Source organism: Aotus nancymaae, unplaced genomic scaffold (assembly GCF_030222135.1).
Source record: "Aotus nancymaae isolate 86718 unplaced genomic scaffold, 86718_ANA_hifiasm-v0.15.2.pri h1tg000022l_1, whole genome shotgun sequence".
Taxonomy (NCBI): domain Eukaryota; kingdom Metazoa; phylum Chordata; class Mammalia; order Primates; family Aotidae; genus Aotus; species Aotus nancymaae.
In genome coordinates this window covers 36812080-36832830 of record NW_026988435.1, presented here as the reverse complement: position 1 = coordinate 36832830, position 20751 = coordinate 36812080, and the positions used below count along the sequence as shown (strand labels likewise).

The 20751-nt window shown below is 39.0% G+C and overlaps 1 protein-coding gene, 1 non-coding gene and 1 pseudogene across 3 annotated transcripts in view; 1 reads left to right on the top strand and 2 right to left on the bottom strand.

Annotated features, from left to right (window-relative positions):
- Window positions 1–20751, top strand: part of CRYZL1 (crystallin zeta like 1) — a 53529-nt gene that overhangs the window by 1278 nt on the left and 31500 nt on the right. For both annotated transcript variants that reach the window (XM_021669430.2, XM_021669429.2), the window contains exons 2-4: window positions 8295–8366; window positions 15258–15335; window positions 18212–18284. In XM_021669430.2, coding sequence (XP_021525105.1) covers window positions 8301–8366; window positions 15258–15335; window positions 18212–18284 — 217 coding nt within the window. In that variant the 5' untranslated portion in view covers window positions 8295–8300. The remainder of the gene's footprint in view (window positions 1–8294; window positions 8367–15257; window positions 15336–18211; window positions 18285–20751) is intronic.
- On the bottom strand, window positions 12583–12743 carry LOC135276457 (U1 spliceosomal RNA). The gene has a single exon (XR_010343997.1). It is a non-coding gene; the product is annotated as a U1 spliceosomal RNA (small nuclear RNA).
- LOC105712824 (small ribosomal subunit protein eS1-like) lies at window positions 18480–19275 on the bottom strand (annotated as a pseudogene).

Here is a 20751-nt window from a genome sequence, read left to right as displayed (position 1 = left end):
GCTGATAAGTAGGAGAGCCAGGATTCAAACTCGAGGCAGTTATGACTTCTAAATCTGATCCAGCAGCCACTGCAGAGTAAAATTACTACTTTTTATTACTAATTTCCCTTCATTGATGCCTCTGGTCCAGCTTATAGCAGGGGATAAGATGTTTAGATTTGAAACTGAGAGAGTTCCCCATACAAGATCAAGCTGCCAGCCTTGTGCAGTGAAATATCTCTAAGATTATACTCTTTTTGTAGACCCAATGAGTAGTACTACATTGAGCTCAGGAGAGTTTTAAGAGTAGAAGAGCAAAAATACACATATTAGGCGGGGCGTGGTGGCTCACACCTGTAATCTCAGCACTTTGGGAGGCTGAGGCGGGCAGATCACTTGAAGCCAGGAGTTCAAGACCAGCCTGACTAACATGGTGAAACCCTGTCTCTACTAAAAATACAAAAGTTAGCTGGGCATGGTGGTGCACACCTGTAATCCCAGGTACTAAGGAGGCTGAGGCAGGAGAACTGCTTGAATCCGGGAGGCAGAGGTTACAGTAAGCCTAGATCGTGGCCACTGCGCTCTAGCCTGGGCAACACCCTGTCTCAAAAAAAAAAAAAAAACTCCAAAAGAACACATATCTACATATGCTAAAATACGGTATTTTACAAAAAAATTTCTTCCATTTTATACATAAAGACTGACATTTTCTCTTGATTTTTGAATTAGTAAATATTTAATAATCAAAATTAGAATTCATATTTTTCATTTGAAGCAAGAAGTGGTTTCTCCACGATCCTCTAGTGAACTGGAAAATTAAGTATTTACAAGCTTTGGTAATGTTAGTAGGTGAAAAAGAAAATCAGTTAAATGGATTGCAGGGGAGCTAGTAACTGCAGTGTGGTAGAGTTGTGGAAGGATCCTTCAGTTGGTTATTTTCGCCATCACCAGGGACCTCCACCTGCATTGTCCCAGAGTCACATGCTTAAGCCAGCATAAAGGGAAGATTCATTCATCACACCATGTGCTCCCTTGTTCCTCAAGTAGTACAATATGGGAAAATATGATGCTCATTCAAAAATATAAATGAAAGTTAAGTTTCTGTTGTTCTGGATCATACTATATTAAGTAACCCTACATTGTATAGTAACTGGACCAGAGATTTTCAGATCTTTGGGATAATGACCATCCCACGTCCCCAGGTCCCAAAGATATGGGTGGGAATTGCTCATGTAAGAAACCCTAGACTCTTAAGTGAAAATGCAGTCTGAAAATCAACAGATAATAAAATAAAGCCCTCATGTGGGTGGGGAGGTCATCAGAAATTCTTTTTTTTTTTTGAGATGGAGTCTTGCTCTGTTGTCCAGACTGGAGTGCAGTGGCACGATCTCAGCTCACTGCAACCTCCACCTCCCAGGTTCAAGCAGTACTCTGTCTCAGCTTCCCAAGTAGCTCAGATTACAAGCACCCGCCTCCACACCCGGATAATTTTTGTATTTTTAGTAAGGACCCATACCTGGCTAATTTTCGTATTTTTAGTAAGGACAGGGTTTCACCATCTTGGCCAGGCTGGTCTTGAACTCCTGACTTTGTGATCTACCTGCCTTGGTGTCCCTAAGTGCTGGGATTACAGGTGTGAGCCACCGTGCCCGGCCAAATTATTTTGAAATCCAAAAGAGTTCTTTGTTGAGAGCCACTGTGCTAGCTAGGCAAAAAAGAAACAATTTCCTTTTCTGCTTCTTTATCTATCTTTAGATCTCAGGTTGCATAAGATGTAGAGATTATGCCACACATGTATAAATTCAATTGAATATGTATCAAGATTGTCACAATTATAAGATAATTTAATGGTCATCTGATACACCTGTCCCACTCAATTGATGCTTAAATCTCCTTTATAAAGCCACTGTAATATGTACTCAGCCTCTGTTTCAGTCCCTCTAGTGATAGAGACCACCTAACATTGTGCATTCTCCACTTAGTTTTAAATTATAGTGCCTAAAGTTCTTATATTATCAGCTGGAATTGCTTTCCAAGGTTTAGCCAGGTATAAGCCACTGTCACAGTGTCTCCTGTGCCCGTCTATGTAATAGGCACAAAAGAGCACTGTAGTTGTACACAGCAAAACACCCGTGGACTCTTTGTTTATGCAAAGGGTCCTTTGAGTATACAAATTCTAGAGACTGTTTTGCCTATGCAATGTAGAGATGTCCTCAACTGTTATGACCATGCATTCACTACTCTCTTTAAGAAACAAACCTGACCCATTAGGACTACCATCTTCCATACCCTGCGGAGTACAGTATTTGAGCCAAACCTCCAGCTAGTTGCTTTGATTATACTATGTTCTTTTTAGCCAAATATTTCGGCATATTTCATTTTCCAATGTGTGGATTTATATGAAAAGTCTCACAGATTAATGCAAACATTGTTAAAATGTAATATTAATTCACCTCTTCCCAATGATCTGAAATATAATTAAAGATTTCCCCCTAACAATCCAGCTAGTATTATAATGCCATGCACAGGTCCCAACGATGGATAGGGAATAGAGTGTTGGATACTCAGACATCCCAAGAGAGCCTGGGATGGTGACCAGGTTGAGCATACAGGGCCACATTTCAGAGTTGACTTCATCTGTTTTTCTGTTGTGTAGCTGCTTGACAATGTATCTTTGCTTTCCTTAAAACAAAAATGAGGCCAGGTGTGGTGGCTCACGCCTGTAATCCCAGCACTTTTGGAGGCTGAGGCAGGTCAATCACCTGAGGTCAGGAGTTTGAGACCAGCCTGACCAACATGGAGAAACCCCATCTCTACTAAAAATGCAACAAATTAGCCAGGTGTGGTGGTGCATGCCTGTAATCCCAGCTACTCAGGAGGCTGGGGCAAGAGAAATGCTTGAACCCAGGAGGCAGAGTTGCGGTGAGCCAAGATCGCACCATTGCTCTCCAGCCTGGGCAACAAGAGTGAAACTCCATCTCAAAACAAAAAGAGGTATGTTAGAAACATTATAACTGAACTCTGAGCCTGAAGTGGCCATAGTATTATAAAGTTTGTGTTGGGGAATAATAAAAATTTGAGCATATAAGAAGAGGAGTTTGGACTTCCAGGAATTACATTAGCCATAGGGGAATGGATGGGTTGAATGAGGAAGAGAAATGAAAGCATTCGTCAGCCTATCACCATAGCCCAAGCCTGAGGCATTGAGGTGTTCGCACATCACCAGTGTGAAGGTAATGGGATGGATCTAAGGTATTCCTGATGACTGGAGAGTACAGCAAATTCTTATTGGGGGGAAAGATGAATCCAGCTTTGGGTCTGTTGAATTTCAGGTTGGTCTGATGCTCAGATCACTTTTGGCCTGAAAGTGTAGGTAAGGAATGATTTGTAGAGGTTTTATTTACAATTATTAATAGATGAGCTTCTTGGGGGATTGAGTGTAATGGAAGAGCAAGTGGCGTTCATGTTGCTATTATAAGAAGGATGAAACCATTTGAAATTACTTCCCATTGATTTTTTAGAAACCCCTTAGCAGATCAATACCTTTATTAACTACTTTCTTGAAGTGTTTGTAGTCAGGTGTTTAATTTATGCAAAGTCCTCATTCTGCTTTTGCTAAAAATTATTTAAAATTCATATTATCTTCTTAATTTTTGTTTCTGCAGATTTTAAGTAAGTTTACTGTGTGGCCATTATAAAAATTTATAGTACTACTAGCACAATCCTCAGTTTGTGGATTAATTCAAGTATTTAAAAATTCTCATATACCTGTAAAAATATAAATCCTATGCTTTTCTTTTTTTTCTTTTTTCTTTTATTTATTTATTTATTTATTTTTATAAGATGGGGTTTCACTATGATGGCCGGGCTGGTCTTGAACTCCTGACCTCAAGTGATCCACCCACCTCAGCCTCCCAAAGTGATAGGATTACAGGTGTGAGCCACCGCGCCTGGCCTATTTATTTATTTTTTTTAGAGACAGAATTTCACCAGGTTGGCCAGTCTGGTCTTGAACTCCGGACCTCGTGATCCACCCGCCTCGGCCTCCCAAAGTGCTGGGATTACAAGTGTGCACCACCGCACCCAGCCCCTATCCTTATGCTTTTCACAGGCTATATCAGCCTACATTTTTAAACAGGTTTATTAAAAAGTTTTATGTTTTTAAGAGACAGGGTTTTGCTCTGTTGTCCAGGCTGGAATACACTGGTGATCATAGCTCACAGCAGCCTCCAACACCTAGATAGGACTACAGGTGAGTGCCTCTACACCAGGCTTATTTATTTATTTACTTTATTTTAAGAGACAGGGTCTTGCTTTGTTGCCCAGGCTGTCAAACTCCTGGGCTTAAGCAGTCCTCCTGCCTCAGCCTCCCAAAGTGTTGATATGACAGGTATGACCCACCACCCTTGACCAAAAAGCTTTATAATGTACTCTTTTGATATAGTAAAATTTATAGTGGAACTTACAGTTTTGAAGTTACATGACTTTTCTTAGAAATGTCATAAATATTATATATATTGTATTTATTTATTGAGACGGAGTCTCACTCTGTTGCCAGGCTGGAGTGCAGTGGCATGATCTCGGCTCACTGCAACCTCTGCCTCCCAGGTTCAAGCAATTTCCTGCCTCAGCCTCCCAAGTAGCTGGGACTACAAGCGCACACCACCATACCCAGCTAATTTTTGTATATTTAGTAGAGACAGGGTTTCACCATGTTGACCAGGATGGTCTCGATCTCTTGACCTTGTGATCCACCTGCCTCCGCCTCCCAAAGTGCTGGGATTACAGGCATGAGCCAACACACCTGGCCTATATATTTTAATTTATATTTTTATTTTATACAATGTTTTGTTCTTTATGTCCTATGTGCAAATGTCTTTTAAGTCAATACAAATTTTATTAAATAACATGAGACTGGCAGAGTGTGAGACCAAAAACAAAAAATAAAATGAAATAAAATGTTATTGAATAATAGAATAAGTGTTTTATTTATCTGCCTAGGAAACCATGTGGGCCTTCAATACCATTCATTCTACCATTTTCTTAGTACTAGGAACTCAGTATTCCTTTTTTGGACTTGCAAGACAAGTAATTCCTCAATTTTCTTCTGGCTGCTTTTGTAAAAAACACCTCTATTTTTACTTTGTAATTTTAAGGATATTTTTGTTGCCATACAATTTTTAATTGGACCAACAAAACATTACTTTTTTCCACTAACCATGGCAATTTTCTCCTAATTTAAAGAAACTAGGATGATGTGACTAAAAATGTTGCCATTATTATATATATAATATTTGTTTTAGGAGATACTAGGGGTGCAAACAAGTAGTTATCTTCCAGGGTCTTTGAAACTGGGCACAGTCTAAGGTCCACGTGACTGGTTATCTGGGTGATATGCCATGTATTTCAAGATTCAAAGGGCAGAGAAAATAGTACCTTCCAGTATCACAAACCAAGATGCTTTGAAATCAAGGTGTTGATATGTGATTATTTCACTTCTCAAAAAGGCAAGTCTAGTAACTCCAGACTGAGTAGGAACAGAGATTTTTTTATTTAATAATAATGGATATAGATTTTCCCAGGTTGGGAAAGCCCACTAGTTAGTAAATAAATAAAGCAAGGTTTTGTTAATATGTAATGAAATCTGGAAGCATGGAACAGATGGAGTGATTGTCACTGGGGATGATTCCGGAGAGGGGGTATAACTTGAACTTTATTTACTTAGCAGAATCTGTGAAGTACAGCATTCTGTCAGAGAACAGGCCATACCTAGGATCTCTGAGACGGGGAGTAACCATATGATGTGAAGTCATACTGACTAGATAGGCAGAGGGTATGTGCTTGGATGTTGTGGAGCAGTAAGGTAGAGTAGGGAAAGTGAGTATGCATTTTAGAGAGTCTTCAAAAGTAGGCAAAAGACGTTAGATTTAATGCTGGAGGGAATACATAACTGGTGTAACTATGCTTAGGTTCTCCCCAGCCCCTAAACAAAAACATTGACACAAATAAAGACCTTTTGCAACCAAAGGATTAGAATTAATCATTTGACCTAGCTTAATCCTGCTTTTATATACTTTGTTGATCACGCTACATACATAATTTCTATATATATCTTAAATGTGTATTCATTTCTGTTAGTTCCAGCATTAGATTATCACATCTGAGAAACCAGCAATCATTGTTCAACTACATACTCTGTAAAAACTCTTTACATGTTTAGATCCAAGTAGATCCACTAACATTCAACACAGAGGGCTGGCTTTATGGGCATGTGGCCTGTGCAGTCTCACTGACCTCACACTCAGAAGAAATGTGCTTGATTTCATCCTCTGCTATCTTGAAATTTTAATAATTTCTAGACAAGGCTTTCCACATTTTCATTTTGCACTAGGCCCTGCAAATTATGTATCCAGAACTATCAACAAGTACTTAATAATGATCTTAAAAGTATTCCACTTTAACTGATATATCTAATGTTAGCAGCTCAGTAGGAAATGATTAAATGCCGTGGTTAGGAGTAGTGACTTTGGATTCAGTAGCACCTGGTTTATATCCCAGTTCTGGCCCAGCTGGTGCTGTGAGACAACTATGTGCTTAAGCTAAGATTCATTTTCCTCATTCATAGAATAAATGAAATAATAGTACTTTCACCAAAAAGTATATACAAGGATGTTTTTAGCAGAACCATTCGTAAGAGCCCCAAACTGGAAATAATTCAAGTGTCTATTTATAGGGGAATGGATAAATAGCAATTTGTTTATACAGTGGAGTACTATATAGCAATGCAAATGAATGGAAAAGAACTACAAGCAACAACATGAGTGAGACTCACAAACCTAATATAGAAAGAAAGAAAAGACATTAAAGAGTATAAGTTTATTTATATAAAGTTCAGAAGCAGACAAAAATCTGTGCTGTTAAAATTTAGGTTATTGGGGCCGGGCGCGGTGGCTCAAGCCTGTAATCCCAGCACTTTGGGAGGCCGAGGCGGGTGGATCACGAGGTCAAGAGATCGAGACCATCCTGGTCAACATGGTGAAACCCCGTCTCTACTAATACAAAAAATTAGCTGGGCACGGTGGCGCGTGCCTGTAATCCCAGCTACTCAGGAGGCTGAGGCAGGAGAATTGCCTGAACCCGGGAGGCGGAGATTGCGGTGAGCCGAGATCGCGCCATTGCGCTCCAGCCTGGGTATCAAGAGCGAAACTCCGTCTCAAAAAAAAAAAAAAAAAAAAAAAAAAAAAAAAAAAATTTAGGTTATTGGGTCTCCTTAGAAGGAGAAGGGGACACAGGGAACTTCTGCAGGTCTAGTGATGATGTGTCCTCTGCTATGACATGGACATATCCACACTGTAAAATTCAACAAGTTATATGCTGTGGGATTTGTGCACTTTCCTGTATTTTATACTTATATAAAATTTGCATTTAAAAAAATAGTCTTACCGTACAATTACTCTGAAAATTAAAGAAACAATTGTGGAATCCTTAGAGATGCTTCAAGAAATCCAGAGAATATAAGTTTAAATACTCCCATTAAATAATTTATAGACTGAAACAGAAGAATTAGGGCCACAATTTCAACCAGTGTATTCGCTGTTCACTTTGTCCTTTTTAATGATCTTTAAGACTTCGAAAGCCTTTGGTAAACATTGGTAATTTTTTTTTTTTTTTTTTTTTTTGAGACGGAGTTTCGCTCTTGTTACCCAGGCTGGAGTGCAATGGCGCGATCTCGGCTCACCGCAACCTCCATCTCCTGGGTTCAGGCAATTCTCCTGTCTCAGCCGCCCGAGTAGCTGGGACTACAGGCGTGCGCCACCGTGCCCAGCTAATTTTTGTATTTTTTAGTAGAGACGGGGTTTCACCTTGTTGACCAGGATGGTCTCGATCTCTTGACCTCGTGATCCACCGCCTCGGCCTCCCAAAGTGCTGGGATTATAGGCGTGAGCCACCGCGCCCGGCTAACATTGGTAATTAAAGGAAAATTTAATAAAAGGTAAAGAAAATTGAGCTGCTCTGGCCATCATAAGGTTTCTTTTAAGTAATCTTTTTTTATTGTATAGGAAAGTAAAATGAAGCATATTTTCCTTTGTAGTAAAAGGTTGAACTGTAAACCCATTCTCAGTAAGACAGGTACCCAGAAGTTGTTGCATATTCTCTTATTTGATCACTTTGTGAAAGATTTTTTAAATTTACTTATTTGCAGTCTACATTTATAGTTGTCATTTTATCCTTTGCCAGCACTATTTTTCCATTTTTGCTTTCATTTAGTCTGGAAGACTTGTTCTTTTATTTCATGTATATATGTTTATTTTTAGGTCACTATGAAAGGCTTATATTTCCAGCAGAGTTCCACAGATGAAGAAATAACATTTGTATTTCAAGAAAGGGTAAGAAAAAATGTTTAATCATTAAAGTAAACAAGATAGTGTATCTTTATATGCCATAAACCCACTTTTAAATGACATGTTATTTTGAGTGGGACTTAATGAACAAAAATTACTTAAATAAAACTCCTCAAATTACAGTACTTTCCTTTAAATTGTATGTGAAATGGTGGTTCATATTGTAGTGTAACAAAAATTTTTTGTTTCATTTTCTTTTTAATTGACACATAATTGTATATATTATTGGGCACAGTGTGATATTTTGATTCATGCATAAATATGTAATGATCAAATCAGGGTAATTAGCATATCCATCACTAAAATACTTGCCATTTTGTTGTGTCATTCAAAATCTTCCAGTTATTTTGAAATATGTAATACATTGTTAACTGTAGTCAGTCTACTGTACAATAGAACACCAGAACCTATTCCTTCCATCTATGTGTAACTTTGTACCTGTTGACCAACCTCTCTCCCCAGCTGCCACCCCTTTAATCTCCCCAGCCTCTGGTAACCATTATTGGAATTTCTACATCTATGAAATCAACTTTTTTAGATTCCATATTTGAGTGATATCATGTAGTATTTGTCTTTCTGTGCTTAGCTTATTTCACTTAGCGCAGTGTTCTCTATATTCATTCACATTTTCACAAATGACAAGATTTTATTTTTTTATGGCTGAATGGTATTCTTTTGGGTATATATACCACATTTTCCTTATCCATTCATTTGTTGGTAGACACTTAGGTTGATTCCATATCTTGGCTATTGTGAATAGTGCTGCAGTAAACATGGATGTGTAGATATCACTTTGACATATTGCTTTCATTTCTTTTGGATGTATGTATACCCAGGAGAGGGATTGTTGGATTACATGACAGTTACTTTTTTTTTTTAATTGAGATAGAATCTCACTCTGTCGCCCAGGCTGGAGTACAGTGGTGCGATCTCAGCTCACTGCAACCTCTGCCTCCCAGGTTCAAGTGATTCTCCTGCCTCAGCCTCCCGAGTAGTTGGGATTACAGGCGTGCACCACCATATCTGGCTAATTTTTGTATTTTTAGTAGAGACAGGGTTTCTCTGTGTTGGCCAGGCTGGTCTCAAACCCCTGACCTCAGGTGATCCACCCGCCTCAGCCTCCTGAAGTGCTAGGATTACAGGAGTGAGCCACCATGCCCAACCTGGTAGTTCTATTTTTAATTTTTTGAGGAACATCCATATTTTTGTCTATAATGGCTATACTAATTTACATGACCACCAATGGTGTATAAGAGTTCCCATTCTCCACATCCTCACCAACATTTGTTATTTTTTGTCTTTTTGATAAGAGCCGTTCTAATGGGGATCAGGGGATATCTTCTTGTGGGTTTGATTTCTATTTCACTGATGGCTATGGTTGAGTGCTATTCATCCCAGGGATGCAAGGATAGTTCAACATTAGCAAATCGATAATATGTGATATATCACATTAACAGAATTAACAAAAGCTCTCTATCATCTCAATAGATACAGAAAAGCCATATAATAAAATTCAGCATCCCTTCATGATAAAAACCCTACATAAATTAGGTATAGAATGAGTAGACCTAAATACATATATTAGGTATATTCAATAAAATAAAAGCCATGTATAACAAACCTGCAGCTAACATCATACTAAACAGGAAAAAGTTGGAAGCTTTTCTTCTAAAATCTGGAACAAGACAAGAATGCCCACTTTCACTACTTCTTTTCAACATAGTACTAGAAGTCCTAGTCAGAGCAATTAGGCAATAGAAAGAAAGAAAGAGCATTCAAATTGGAAAGAAGAAAGTCAAACCATCCCTGTTTGCAGATGACGTGATCTTATGTATAGAAAACCCTACAGAATCCACCAAAAAACTATTGGAACTAATTAACAAATTCAGTAAAGTTGCGGGATACAAAATAAAAAATCAGTAGTCATTCTTTTTTTGTTGTTGCTGTTGTTTTGTTTTTTTAAGACAGGGTCTTGGCCGGGTGCGGTGGCTCACGCCTATAATCCCAGCACTTTGGGAGGCCGAGACAGGTGGATCACGAGGTCAAGAGATCGAGACCATCCTGGTCAACAAGGTGAAACCCCGTCTCTACTAAAAATACAAAAATTAGCTGGGCACGATGGCGCACGCCTGTAGTCCCAGCTACTCGCGAGGCTGAGGCAGGAGAATTGCTTGAACCCAGGAGGCGGAGGTTGCGGTGAGCCGAGATCACGCCATTGCACTCCAGCCTGGGTAACAAGAGTAAAACTCCGTCTCAAAAAAAAAAAAAAAAAAAAGACAGGGTCTTGCTCTGTCGCCCACACTGGAGTACAGTGATGCAATCTATGCTCACTGCAACCTCCCCCGCCACCAGCTCCCACCCTAGCCTCCTGAGTAGCAGAGACTATGGGCATGAGCCCCTATACCTGTTGAACTAACTTTTTTTTTTTTTGGTAGAGGCAGGTTTTGCCACATTGCCTAGGCTGGTCTCGAATTCCTGGGCTCAAGCTATCCTTTTGCCTCTGCCTCCCAAAGTGCTGGAATTACAGGCATGAGCCACCATGCCCAGCCAAATAGCAGTTCTCTATACCAACAGCAAACTATCTGAAAAGGAAATTGAAAGGCTAGGCACCTGTAATTCCAGCACTTTGGGAGACCGAGGGTGGAAGGATTACTTGAGCCCAGGAGTTTAAGACTGGCCTGGGCAATACAGGGAGACCTCGTTTCTACAAAAAAAATTTTTTTTTAGTTAGCCAGGCATGGTGGCTTGTACTTGTAGTCCCAGCTACTTGAGAGGCTAAGGTGGAAAGATCACTTGAGCCCAGGAGGTCAAGGCTGTAGTGAGCTGTGATCTTGACACTGCACTTCAGCCTGAGCAACAGAACAAGACCTTGTCTCAAAAAGAAAAAAAGAAAGAAATTAAGAAGGCAATCCCTTTATAATAGCTACAAAAAATAAAATACCCAGGAATAAGTTTAACCAAGGAGGTAAAATATCTCTACAATGAAAACTATAAAATATTGATGGAATAAATTGAAGAGAACAGTAATAAGTAGAAAAATAGTCTATGTTCACTCATTGGAAGAATTAATATTATTAAAATGTCCTTTCTATCCAAAGCCATCTACAGACTCGATGCAATCCCTATCAAAATGCCAGTGTCATTTTTCACAGAAACAGAAAAATAATCCTAAAAATCGTATGGAACCACAAAAACTCAGAATAGCCGAAGCCATCTTGACGAAAAGAATAAAGCTGTAGGCATTATGCTACCTTACATTAAAAAATATTTTTAAAAGAAATTGCTGCAAGAGTTTTTAGTTCTTCAGGTTGGTGGTGTAAAAGGCATTAGGAAGACAGAACAAACTTAATAGTCTTACATGTTGCAAAAGTAACCCAATTTATTCTGAATACCACAATAATGCAAATTTTCAGAATACTTTCTCAGAAAAGACCTTGTCTCATATGTGAAATGGAAGAGGTACAAAAATGTTTTCCATACAAATTTCAGAGATTGCCCAAGTTACCTCATTTACTACGTTTTCAGTGATCGCTAGTTTTTTTTTTTTTTTGAGACGGAGTTTCACTCTTGTTACCCAGGCTGGAGTGCAATGGTACGATCTCGGTTCACCTCAACCTCCGCCTCCTGGGTTCAGGCAATACTCCTGCCTCAGCCTCCTGAGTAGCTGGGATTACAGGCACGCGACACCATGCCCAGCTAATTTTTTGTATTTTTAGTAGACATGGGGTTTCACCATGTTGACCAGGATGGTCTCAATCTCTTGACCTCGTGATCCACCCGCCTCAGCCTCCCAAAGTTCTGGGATTACAGGCATGAGCCACCACGCCCGGCCGATCGCTAGTTTTTTATTACTTTAAGCATTGATAGTAGAATTTTCATATACAGTATTGGTGATTATTAGAAAGATTTATGGCAAGCCAAAATCATTCTTCTATAAATTTAGGGATTAAAAGTAAGTGCTATATGTAAATCAGTATTTCATAATAATAATAGGAGTTCGGATCATGAATACAATCCAGTTTTCTTTCTTGTCTTTCATTAACTCTTAAAACATTTAGGCTGGGCACAGTGGCGCACGTCTGTAATTCCAGCACTTTGGAAGGCTGAGACAGGAGGATCACTTGAGCCCAGGAGTTTAAGACCAGCCTGGGCAATAAAGTGAGACACCCATTTCTTTCTTTCTTTTTTTTTTTAATTAAAACCAGGGAAAGCTCAAACGCAGTCCCCCACTACCACAAATTATGCAGTCGAGTTTCCTACATTTGGGGAAATCGCAGGGGTTAGCACATCCAGAGTGCGATGGATAAGCCTTGTCCTGGGAAAACCACCTTCGTGATCATGGTATCCCCCCGAGACACCCATTTCTACTAAAAAAACAATTAGCTAGGCTTGGTGGCACCCACCTGTGTATGTCAAGACTACAGTGAGCTCTTTGCACCACTGCACTCCAGCCTCTGTGATAGAGCAAGACCCTGTATCAAAAAGACAAAAACAGTTAGGCCAGGAGTCTATGTTTCAGAAGGCTTGGCTTCTATCATTGATCAGGAAGAGGTCTGGGGTTGATTAGCTCTTGGGAAGAAACATCTCCAGGTTTACACTATCGTGAATAAAATTCACAAACTCATCAATATTATTGAACATCTTTATATTATTACCAAGTTTTGTCAAATCTGAGATTTAAAAAGATGTGCTCAGATTGTGTTCATGACAAACAAAATAGTAATTCCTTTGATACATCACAGGAAGGGCTATAAAAATGGCTATTCTTGGTCAGCTTTTGATCTAATCTTGGGCATATCAGGGGCAGAGGAGACTGATTTAATTACTAGTACCAGGTACAGTTGTTTAGAGGAGGTGATATTTAATAATATAGGTAGATAACATTGAATGTCTGAATTTGGACTCTTTAGCCTTTTAATTTCTTTTTTTATTTCTTTTTTTTTTTTTTTTGAGACAGGATCTCACTCTGTCACTCAGGCTGGAGTGCAGTGGCACAGTATCAGCTCACTGCAACCTCCACCTCTTGGGTTCAAGTGATTCTCCTGGCTCAGCCTCCCAAGTAGCTGGGACTACCGGTGTACGCCACCTTGCCCAGCTATTTTCTGTATTTTTAGTAGAGACAGTTTTCACCATGTTGGCCAAGCTGGTGTCAAACTCCTGACCTCAAGTGATCCACTTGCCTCGGCCTCCCAAAGTGCTGAGATTACAGGCATGAGACACCATGCCTGGCCTTGCCTTTGAATTTCTATCTAGAAGTGGAATCTGCGGGATGATTAGGTTCAATTGCATATGTTGACCCCAGAATCCCATGGAGCATGATGAAATGTCCAAGGCACATGTTAAGGAAGAGTTGAATAAAGGACTATGTAGAATTTCACTGGCTGGCTCGGCGCAGTGGCTCATGCCTCTAATCCCAGCATTTTGAGAAGCCAAGATGGGCAGATCAGATTTAAAGCATGAGACATAGTGCCCAGGCTTAAATTTTCTTAATGCTTTGTAAGTGGCTATTCTTGGCCAGCATTTGATCTAATCTTGGGCATATTGGGGTAGAGGACACTAATTTAATTATTTAAATTAGGAGTTTAAGGTCAGGAGTTCAAGACCAACCTGGGCAACATTGCGAAACCCATCTCTACTAAAATACAAAAATAATTAGCCAGGCGTAGTGACTCATACCTGTAATCCTAGCTACTCAGGAGGCTGAGGCAGGAGAATCACTTGAATCCAGGAGGCAGAACTTGCAGTGAGCTGAGATCGCACCACTACACTCTAGCCTGGGTGACACAGAGAGGCTCTATCTCAAGGAAAAAAAATAAAAGAAAAAATTAATTTCACTGGCTCACTGGCTGGGCACAATGGCTCACATCTGTAATCCCACTTTGGGAGGCCGAGACAGGAGGATTATTTTAGCCCAGGAGTTTGAGACCAGCCTGGGCAACTCAGCAAGACACCGTCTCTATTGTTTTTTATTATATTAAAAAAAAATAATTTTACGGCTGGGTGTGGTGGCTCACACCTGTAATCCAAGCACTTTGAAGGCCAAGGCGGGCAGATCACCTGAGGTCGGGAGTTCAAGACCAGCCTGACCAACATGGTGAAACTCCATCTTTAAAAAAAAAATGAATAAATAAAGAATTTCACTTACAGCATTAAGAAAATTTAAGGGCTAGGCACTATGTCTCATGACTTTAATCCCAGCACTTTGGGAGGCTGAGGCAGGAGGATTGCTTGAGCCCAGGACTTAGAGACCAGCCTGGGCAACATAGCAATACCCCATCCCTACAAAAAATTAAAAATCAGCTGGGTGTGGTGGTGCATGCCTGTAACCCCAGCTACTCAGAAGGCTGAGACAGGAGCATCACTTAAGCCCTGGAGGTGGAGGCTGCAGTAAGCTGTGATCGCTCCACTGCACTCCACCCTGGGAGACAGAGTGAGACCCTGTCTCAAAACAAAACAAACAAACAAACAAATTCTAAAACTTAGTAAAGGCTGTATGTTATGTGTATATGTGTTTAAGGATAGCCCTGTAAATGTGAAGATCTGATGTTCTGAGATTATTTAGGTTGAAATAAAGGAGTACAGTATTTGCTGCTTTACTTTGTTATCCTAACTTTATTGTCTACACATATATCCATATTGTTATCTGAGTGCTTTTTAAAATATATACTCTAAAGTTTTTTTTAAAATTGTACCCCCATATTTTCTTTATTTTGTATTATGTATTTTTCTATAATTAATTATAATTGTTAAAATTCGCTGTGAGATTTGGGGGTCTGTTTAATTTTGTTTAATTATATGTGAAAATTTTCACAGCATTAAGACCTGCTCTCATAGGAATGTGTAAAATAACATTATTTTATTATCATTTGGTTCTAGGAAAATCTTCTGGTTACAGAGGACAACTTTGTGAAACTTCAAGTTAAAGCTTGCGCTCTAAGCCAGATAAATACAAAGGTATTGGTGCTTTTGTTATGGCCCAAAGTAAAATAAAAATTTCTTAGTGTATTTATTGTATATATATATATAATGATAACTGACCTCCAAATGTGAAAAATTTATTATCTTCATTTTTATTAATTTTTTTTATTTGAGGCAGAGTTTCGCTCTTGTCGCCCAGGCTGGAGTGCAGTGGTGCAACCTCTGCTCACTGTACCCTCCATCTCCTGGTTTCAAGCAATTCTCCTGTCTAAGCCTCCCGAGTAACTGGAATTACAGGGTTGCGCCACCACACCCAGCTAATTTTTGTATTGTTTTCAGTAGAAACGGGGTTTCGCTGTGTTGGCCAGGCTGGTCTCAAACTCTTGACTTCAGGTGATCCGCCCATCTCAGCCTCTCAAAGTGCTGGGATTACAGGCGTGAGCCACCGTGCCCGGCCTATCATCTTTAGAAGAATAGAACAGCTAGGGAAAAAAATGTAGTGTGCTTTTGTATATTTCCATGTAAGAGACATTATTAGTCTGATTTAAGTTATGTATTTTATATGAAAATATAAATATTTTATAAGAAAATAGAAATATTTAATGTAAATATTTTATAAACTCCTTTACATTGCAAAAATTAAAGTTTATCATTAATAAAGCCAATTATTAAGGAAGAAATAAATAATAAAATAGAAACTAGAAACCTAATCAGTTTATTAGCTACCAATTAGATATTTCTAATTAATATCATTATTTATGGTTCATATTCTTCTTGTCATTTCTTTTTGTCTCGCTCTCTCATAAACATACATCTCTATCTCACACTACCCTGCAGTAATCTTTCATTATTGACCATGAAATACATAGAACATTTTCAATGGTAAATAAACCGTGGTTAAATGTGCCATGATAAATTGAACAGGTCCATTTACTCTGTTTGTTTGTTTAAGATTAATGCCATAATTTATATGACTCATAACTTATTGGATTATAATGTCATCATAATTTTTAGGAACCTAAAAGTCCACTTTGATAAGGTCACACTTAAGAAATTACAGACCAAGTATAGGCTTTCATTGGGCAACTCTGTAACATGAACATGACTTGAGAAAGCCATTAGTGGAATTCTCTGAAGTCTTTTCACAAGAATACTAGTACTAGACCTTGTCTGCAGATTTTTGTCTTCAGATGTTTTTATTAAAACTGAAAAATCCATTAAAATCTAAGTCTAGGAAATAATTTCCTTGTCTAACAGAAATAAATGGTAAATTATGATAAAATCAGTTGAATGAAATATTACACATCTGTTAAGCATAATGGTTATGAAAACTGTGTAGTTAATATAAGAAAATGCTTGCTGGGCATAGTGACTCATGCCTCTAATCCCAGCGCCTTGGGAGGCCAAGGAGGGCGATCACAAGGTCAGGAGTTGGAAACCAGCCTGACCAACATGGTGAAACCCCGTCTCTACTAAAAATACAAAAATGAACTGGGTGTGTTGGCATATACCTGTAATCCCAGCTACTCAGGAGGCTGAGGCAGGAGAATTGCTTGAACCCAGGAGGCAGAGGTTGCAGTGAGCTGAGATCATGCCACTGCACTCCAGCCTGGGCAACAGAGCAAGACTCTCAAAAAAAAAAAAAAAAATGCGTATGGTAGGTGAAGGAGCCAAGGAGCCAGGATGCAATTGCCAAAACCATGGCTATAACTCCATACAAATGTGTGTAAAATAAACACTGTGAAGCATCCAGTACGTCTATAAGAATGTCATATGAGGCCAGGGGTGTGGCTCACACCTGTAATCCCAGCACTTTGGGAAGCTGATGCAGGTGGATCATGAGGTAAGAAGTTCAAGACCAACCTGGCCAACATAGTGAAACCCCATCTCTACTAAATTAGCCGGGCATGGTGGTGGGTGCCTGTAATCCCAGCTGCTCAGGAGGCTGAGGCAGGAGAATTGCTTGAACCCGGGAGGCGGAGGTTGCAGTGAGCCGAGATTACACCACTGCACTCCAACCTGGGTGGCAGTGCAAGACTCCATCTCAAAAAAAAAAGAATGTCATATGAACATCTTAGGAAAAGTATCATGTTCCACATTGAAAAAGAGACTTCTGACAATCAAGTATACATACAGGAGATCACAACATTGAAAAATATAGAAGAGAATTATTTCAATTTTTTTTAACTTACTGTTCTTAAAATACTATGGTATCTACAAATACATTCAGCATCTCTAGTGTTCCAGAGCTTAAACCACAGGCTTATCTTAGTACACCCTGTTACTTTAAAAGACAGTACTTATAATTAATTTGGTCACAATCTAATAAATATCAATCTCTTAAAAATTTAGCCTTAACCAAAAGAAACTCTATTCACCATGAATCTGAAATTATATGGCAGATTACCTGTTTGTAATCCATCACGTCTTCTCACCCACTCCCTAACCCAAGGCTTTTGAGACTCAGGTGATTTTAAAGGGTATAGGATTGGAGAATCCTTTGTTCTCATTGGGTGTATCCCTTTATTCAACACCGTTCTCTCCAGACTACTCTCTCCTCACCTGAATAAGATGACTGATAAATAGTGTTTAGCCAACCAAGAAATGTTTTGGCCATAATTTCCCTTCATACTTGGCAGAGTAAAGATGTTAAACAAAGGATGTTAATGGTAATTTGAATAATACTATTCATTCCTATGCCCTGCATATCAACTAAAGCCTCAGCATATTCTTGGTTTTGTACCCTTTAGAGAAACCTATTTTGTGAAGTTATTTGCTTTGTCTTAATTCCAAAAATTGAACCCGTATTTGCTCTTTCTGTGATTTGACTTTTGCTCTCACTTTCCTCATATATGATAGAGTCCAGGATTTCTTCTGACAGTAGTATGTTAACCGCCTTTGTCATGATTTAGCTTCTGGCAGAAATGAAGATGAAAAAGGATTTCTTTCCTGTTGGGAGAGAAATCGCTGGAATTGTATTAGATGGTAAGTATACATATGGGAGTATCTGTATTTATTTTCTAAGGTAAAAGAAATTAAATGGTAGCTAATTGGTTTACTGGTACATAAAATTCTACACACCCTTTCAAATTTAAATTTATACAAATATGTTGTCCTTTTTTATTTATTTTTTTTTTCACAAATAAGACTTTTTATTTGCCACTATTATAAGTCTGAACTTTAAATAGATTCTTGGACTGGTGGTTCATACCCATCAGCTCATTCAACTTTAGCACCTGTCTCATCCCCAGTAGTTTTTCCAGAACTACTGCCTTTGACGTGAAGCTCCATGAGTTTTCCCAATTCAAACTTGGGCTTCTTCAGCATTTTTACTTTTCTAACGAAGACATTATGGAGAGGATAAATAGATTGGCAAGCCTTTTCTATGTCTTTTCCAGTGCTGTCTGGAGTCAGTTTATTGACCACTTCTTTCAAGTCATTTGTCTGCACCTCTTGGGTCAAGATTTCCATCATCTTCTTCCGGATTTGGCAGGCCTGTTGGTGCTGAGCATAAGAGGTGTTTTGTATCTGATCATTGCATTTTTTTTAGTAAGACCAACACAGAACAGACGAAGCAAGTAACCATCAGTAGTCTTGACATCAACATGAGCTTCAGTCATTGTCTGCCATTTTTTGACCATGGAACACATTTTGTCATGGGTAAGATCCATGCCATGGAAGTTAGGCAGTTTTTGCCCTGAACATCTTCAGTAATCAGCTTGAATTTCCTAAATGCAACTTCATTCTGCAGATCAGCAAGAATAACTTCAAACACATGACTCTTGAGGCCGTCACATGCAATTTTGGTTCCTTGGGTCCTGGTGACTAGCCTCTTTCCAATATTTCTTACATTGAACATAACGGGTGCTTTCACATCATACCAACCTTCCTTAGAAAATGGATCAACCACTTTCTTCTTGGCTCCCTTTTTGCCACCTTTCATAAGGCGCTTGTTCTTGGCAACCGCCATGGTGCTGCTCAGAGAGCCAAAAGGCCTTTTTTATTTTTATTTTTTTGAGAGATAGGGTCTCTCTATGTTGCCTAGCCTGATATCATAGACAGCCTTAACTCCTGGGCTCAAGCCATCCTACTGCCTCAGCTTCCCCAGTAGCTGTGTTTACAGCAAACTTGTCCAACCAGCATGTGGCCCAGGACAGCTTTGAAGGCAGCCCAACACAAATTTGTAAATTTTCTTACAACATTATGTGATTTTTTTTTTTTTTAGCTGATCAGCTATCATTAGTGTTAGTGTATTTTATGTGTTGCTCATGAGGCCCAGGGAAGCCAAAAGATTGGACACCCCAGGTCTACAGGTACACGACATTGTACCTGCCTTTATCTGGCTTCTTTTTTTTTTCCTTCAAGGCAGAATCTCACTCTATCACCCAAGCTGGAGTGCAGTGGCACAATCTCCACTCACTGCAACCTCCACCTCCCAGGTTGAAGTGATTCTACCTCAGCCTCCCAAGTAGCTGGGACTACAGACACTCGTTACCATGCCTGGCTAATTTTTGTATTTTTTGGTAGAGATTGGGTTTCATCATGTTGGCCAGACTGATCTCCAACTCCTGACTTCAAGTGATCTGCCCACACTGGCCTCCCAAAGTGCTGGGATTACAGGCATGAGCCACTGTGCCTGAGCCTTTTTTTTTTTTTAATTGAAAAGAAAAATAGGACTTAGTTGGTATTTTATACCTGAAGAGCTTATTACAGCTTAGTAAATATTTAGGGGTTGTATATTTAAATCCACAAGTAATCATATATTGAAGAGAATGACCAATATTGTCTTTTTGTGATGAAATAATGATCTTAACATACAGAACAGTAAGCCTTATATCAAGTATTTGATAGTTTGTTTCTAAATATGCCTGTATTATTCACGAACAGGTGGTTCATGATTAACGTGTTTGCTCTTACCTTCTATATGAATGAATAAATGTGTTAAGGTATGTTAGACTATATTTGAGTTTTACCTGTGATTTTAACATATATTTGATACTCTATATTATCTTCTGATACAGCTAAATGATAATTGTTTCCTTTTTTGCAGACTGTAAAAAAATAAATATAATAACTAGGTGATCATTCATTCATTCTACATTTAAGGAGCAATTGCTGAGTGCTTATGATATAAGTGAAATGAAGTCCTTGCCTTTGAACAGTTCACTCTCTAGGGGTGAGACAAATATACACGTGAGCAGATTATTATGAAATCTCCAAAGAAAGTTGCTTAACCCAGCCAGAAAAAACAGGAAAGGCATCTTGGAGTAAGATGTCCAAATAATAAGGGGCGGGCAGGTGGAGAATCACACCCAGGAGGGAGGATATTGTGAGCAAAGACAAAGAAGCAAGTGAAAATGGGATGTATATAAGAATTACGAAGAGTTTGGTATTGTTAGAGCAAAATAAAGGCCTGGGCAGGCGTCAAGGGCATGGTACTTGGTAGGAGAGA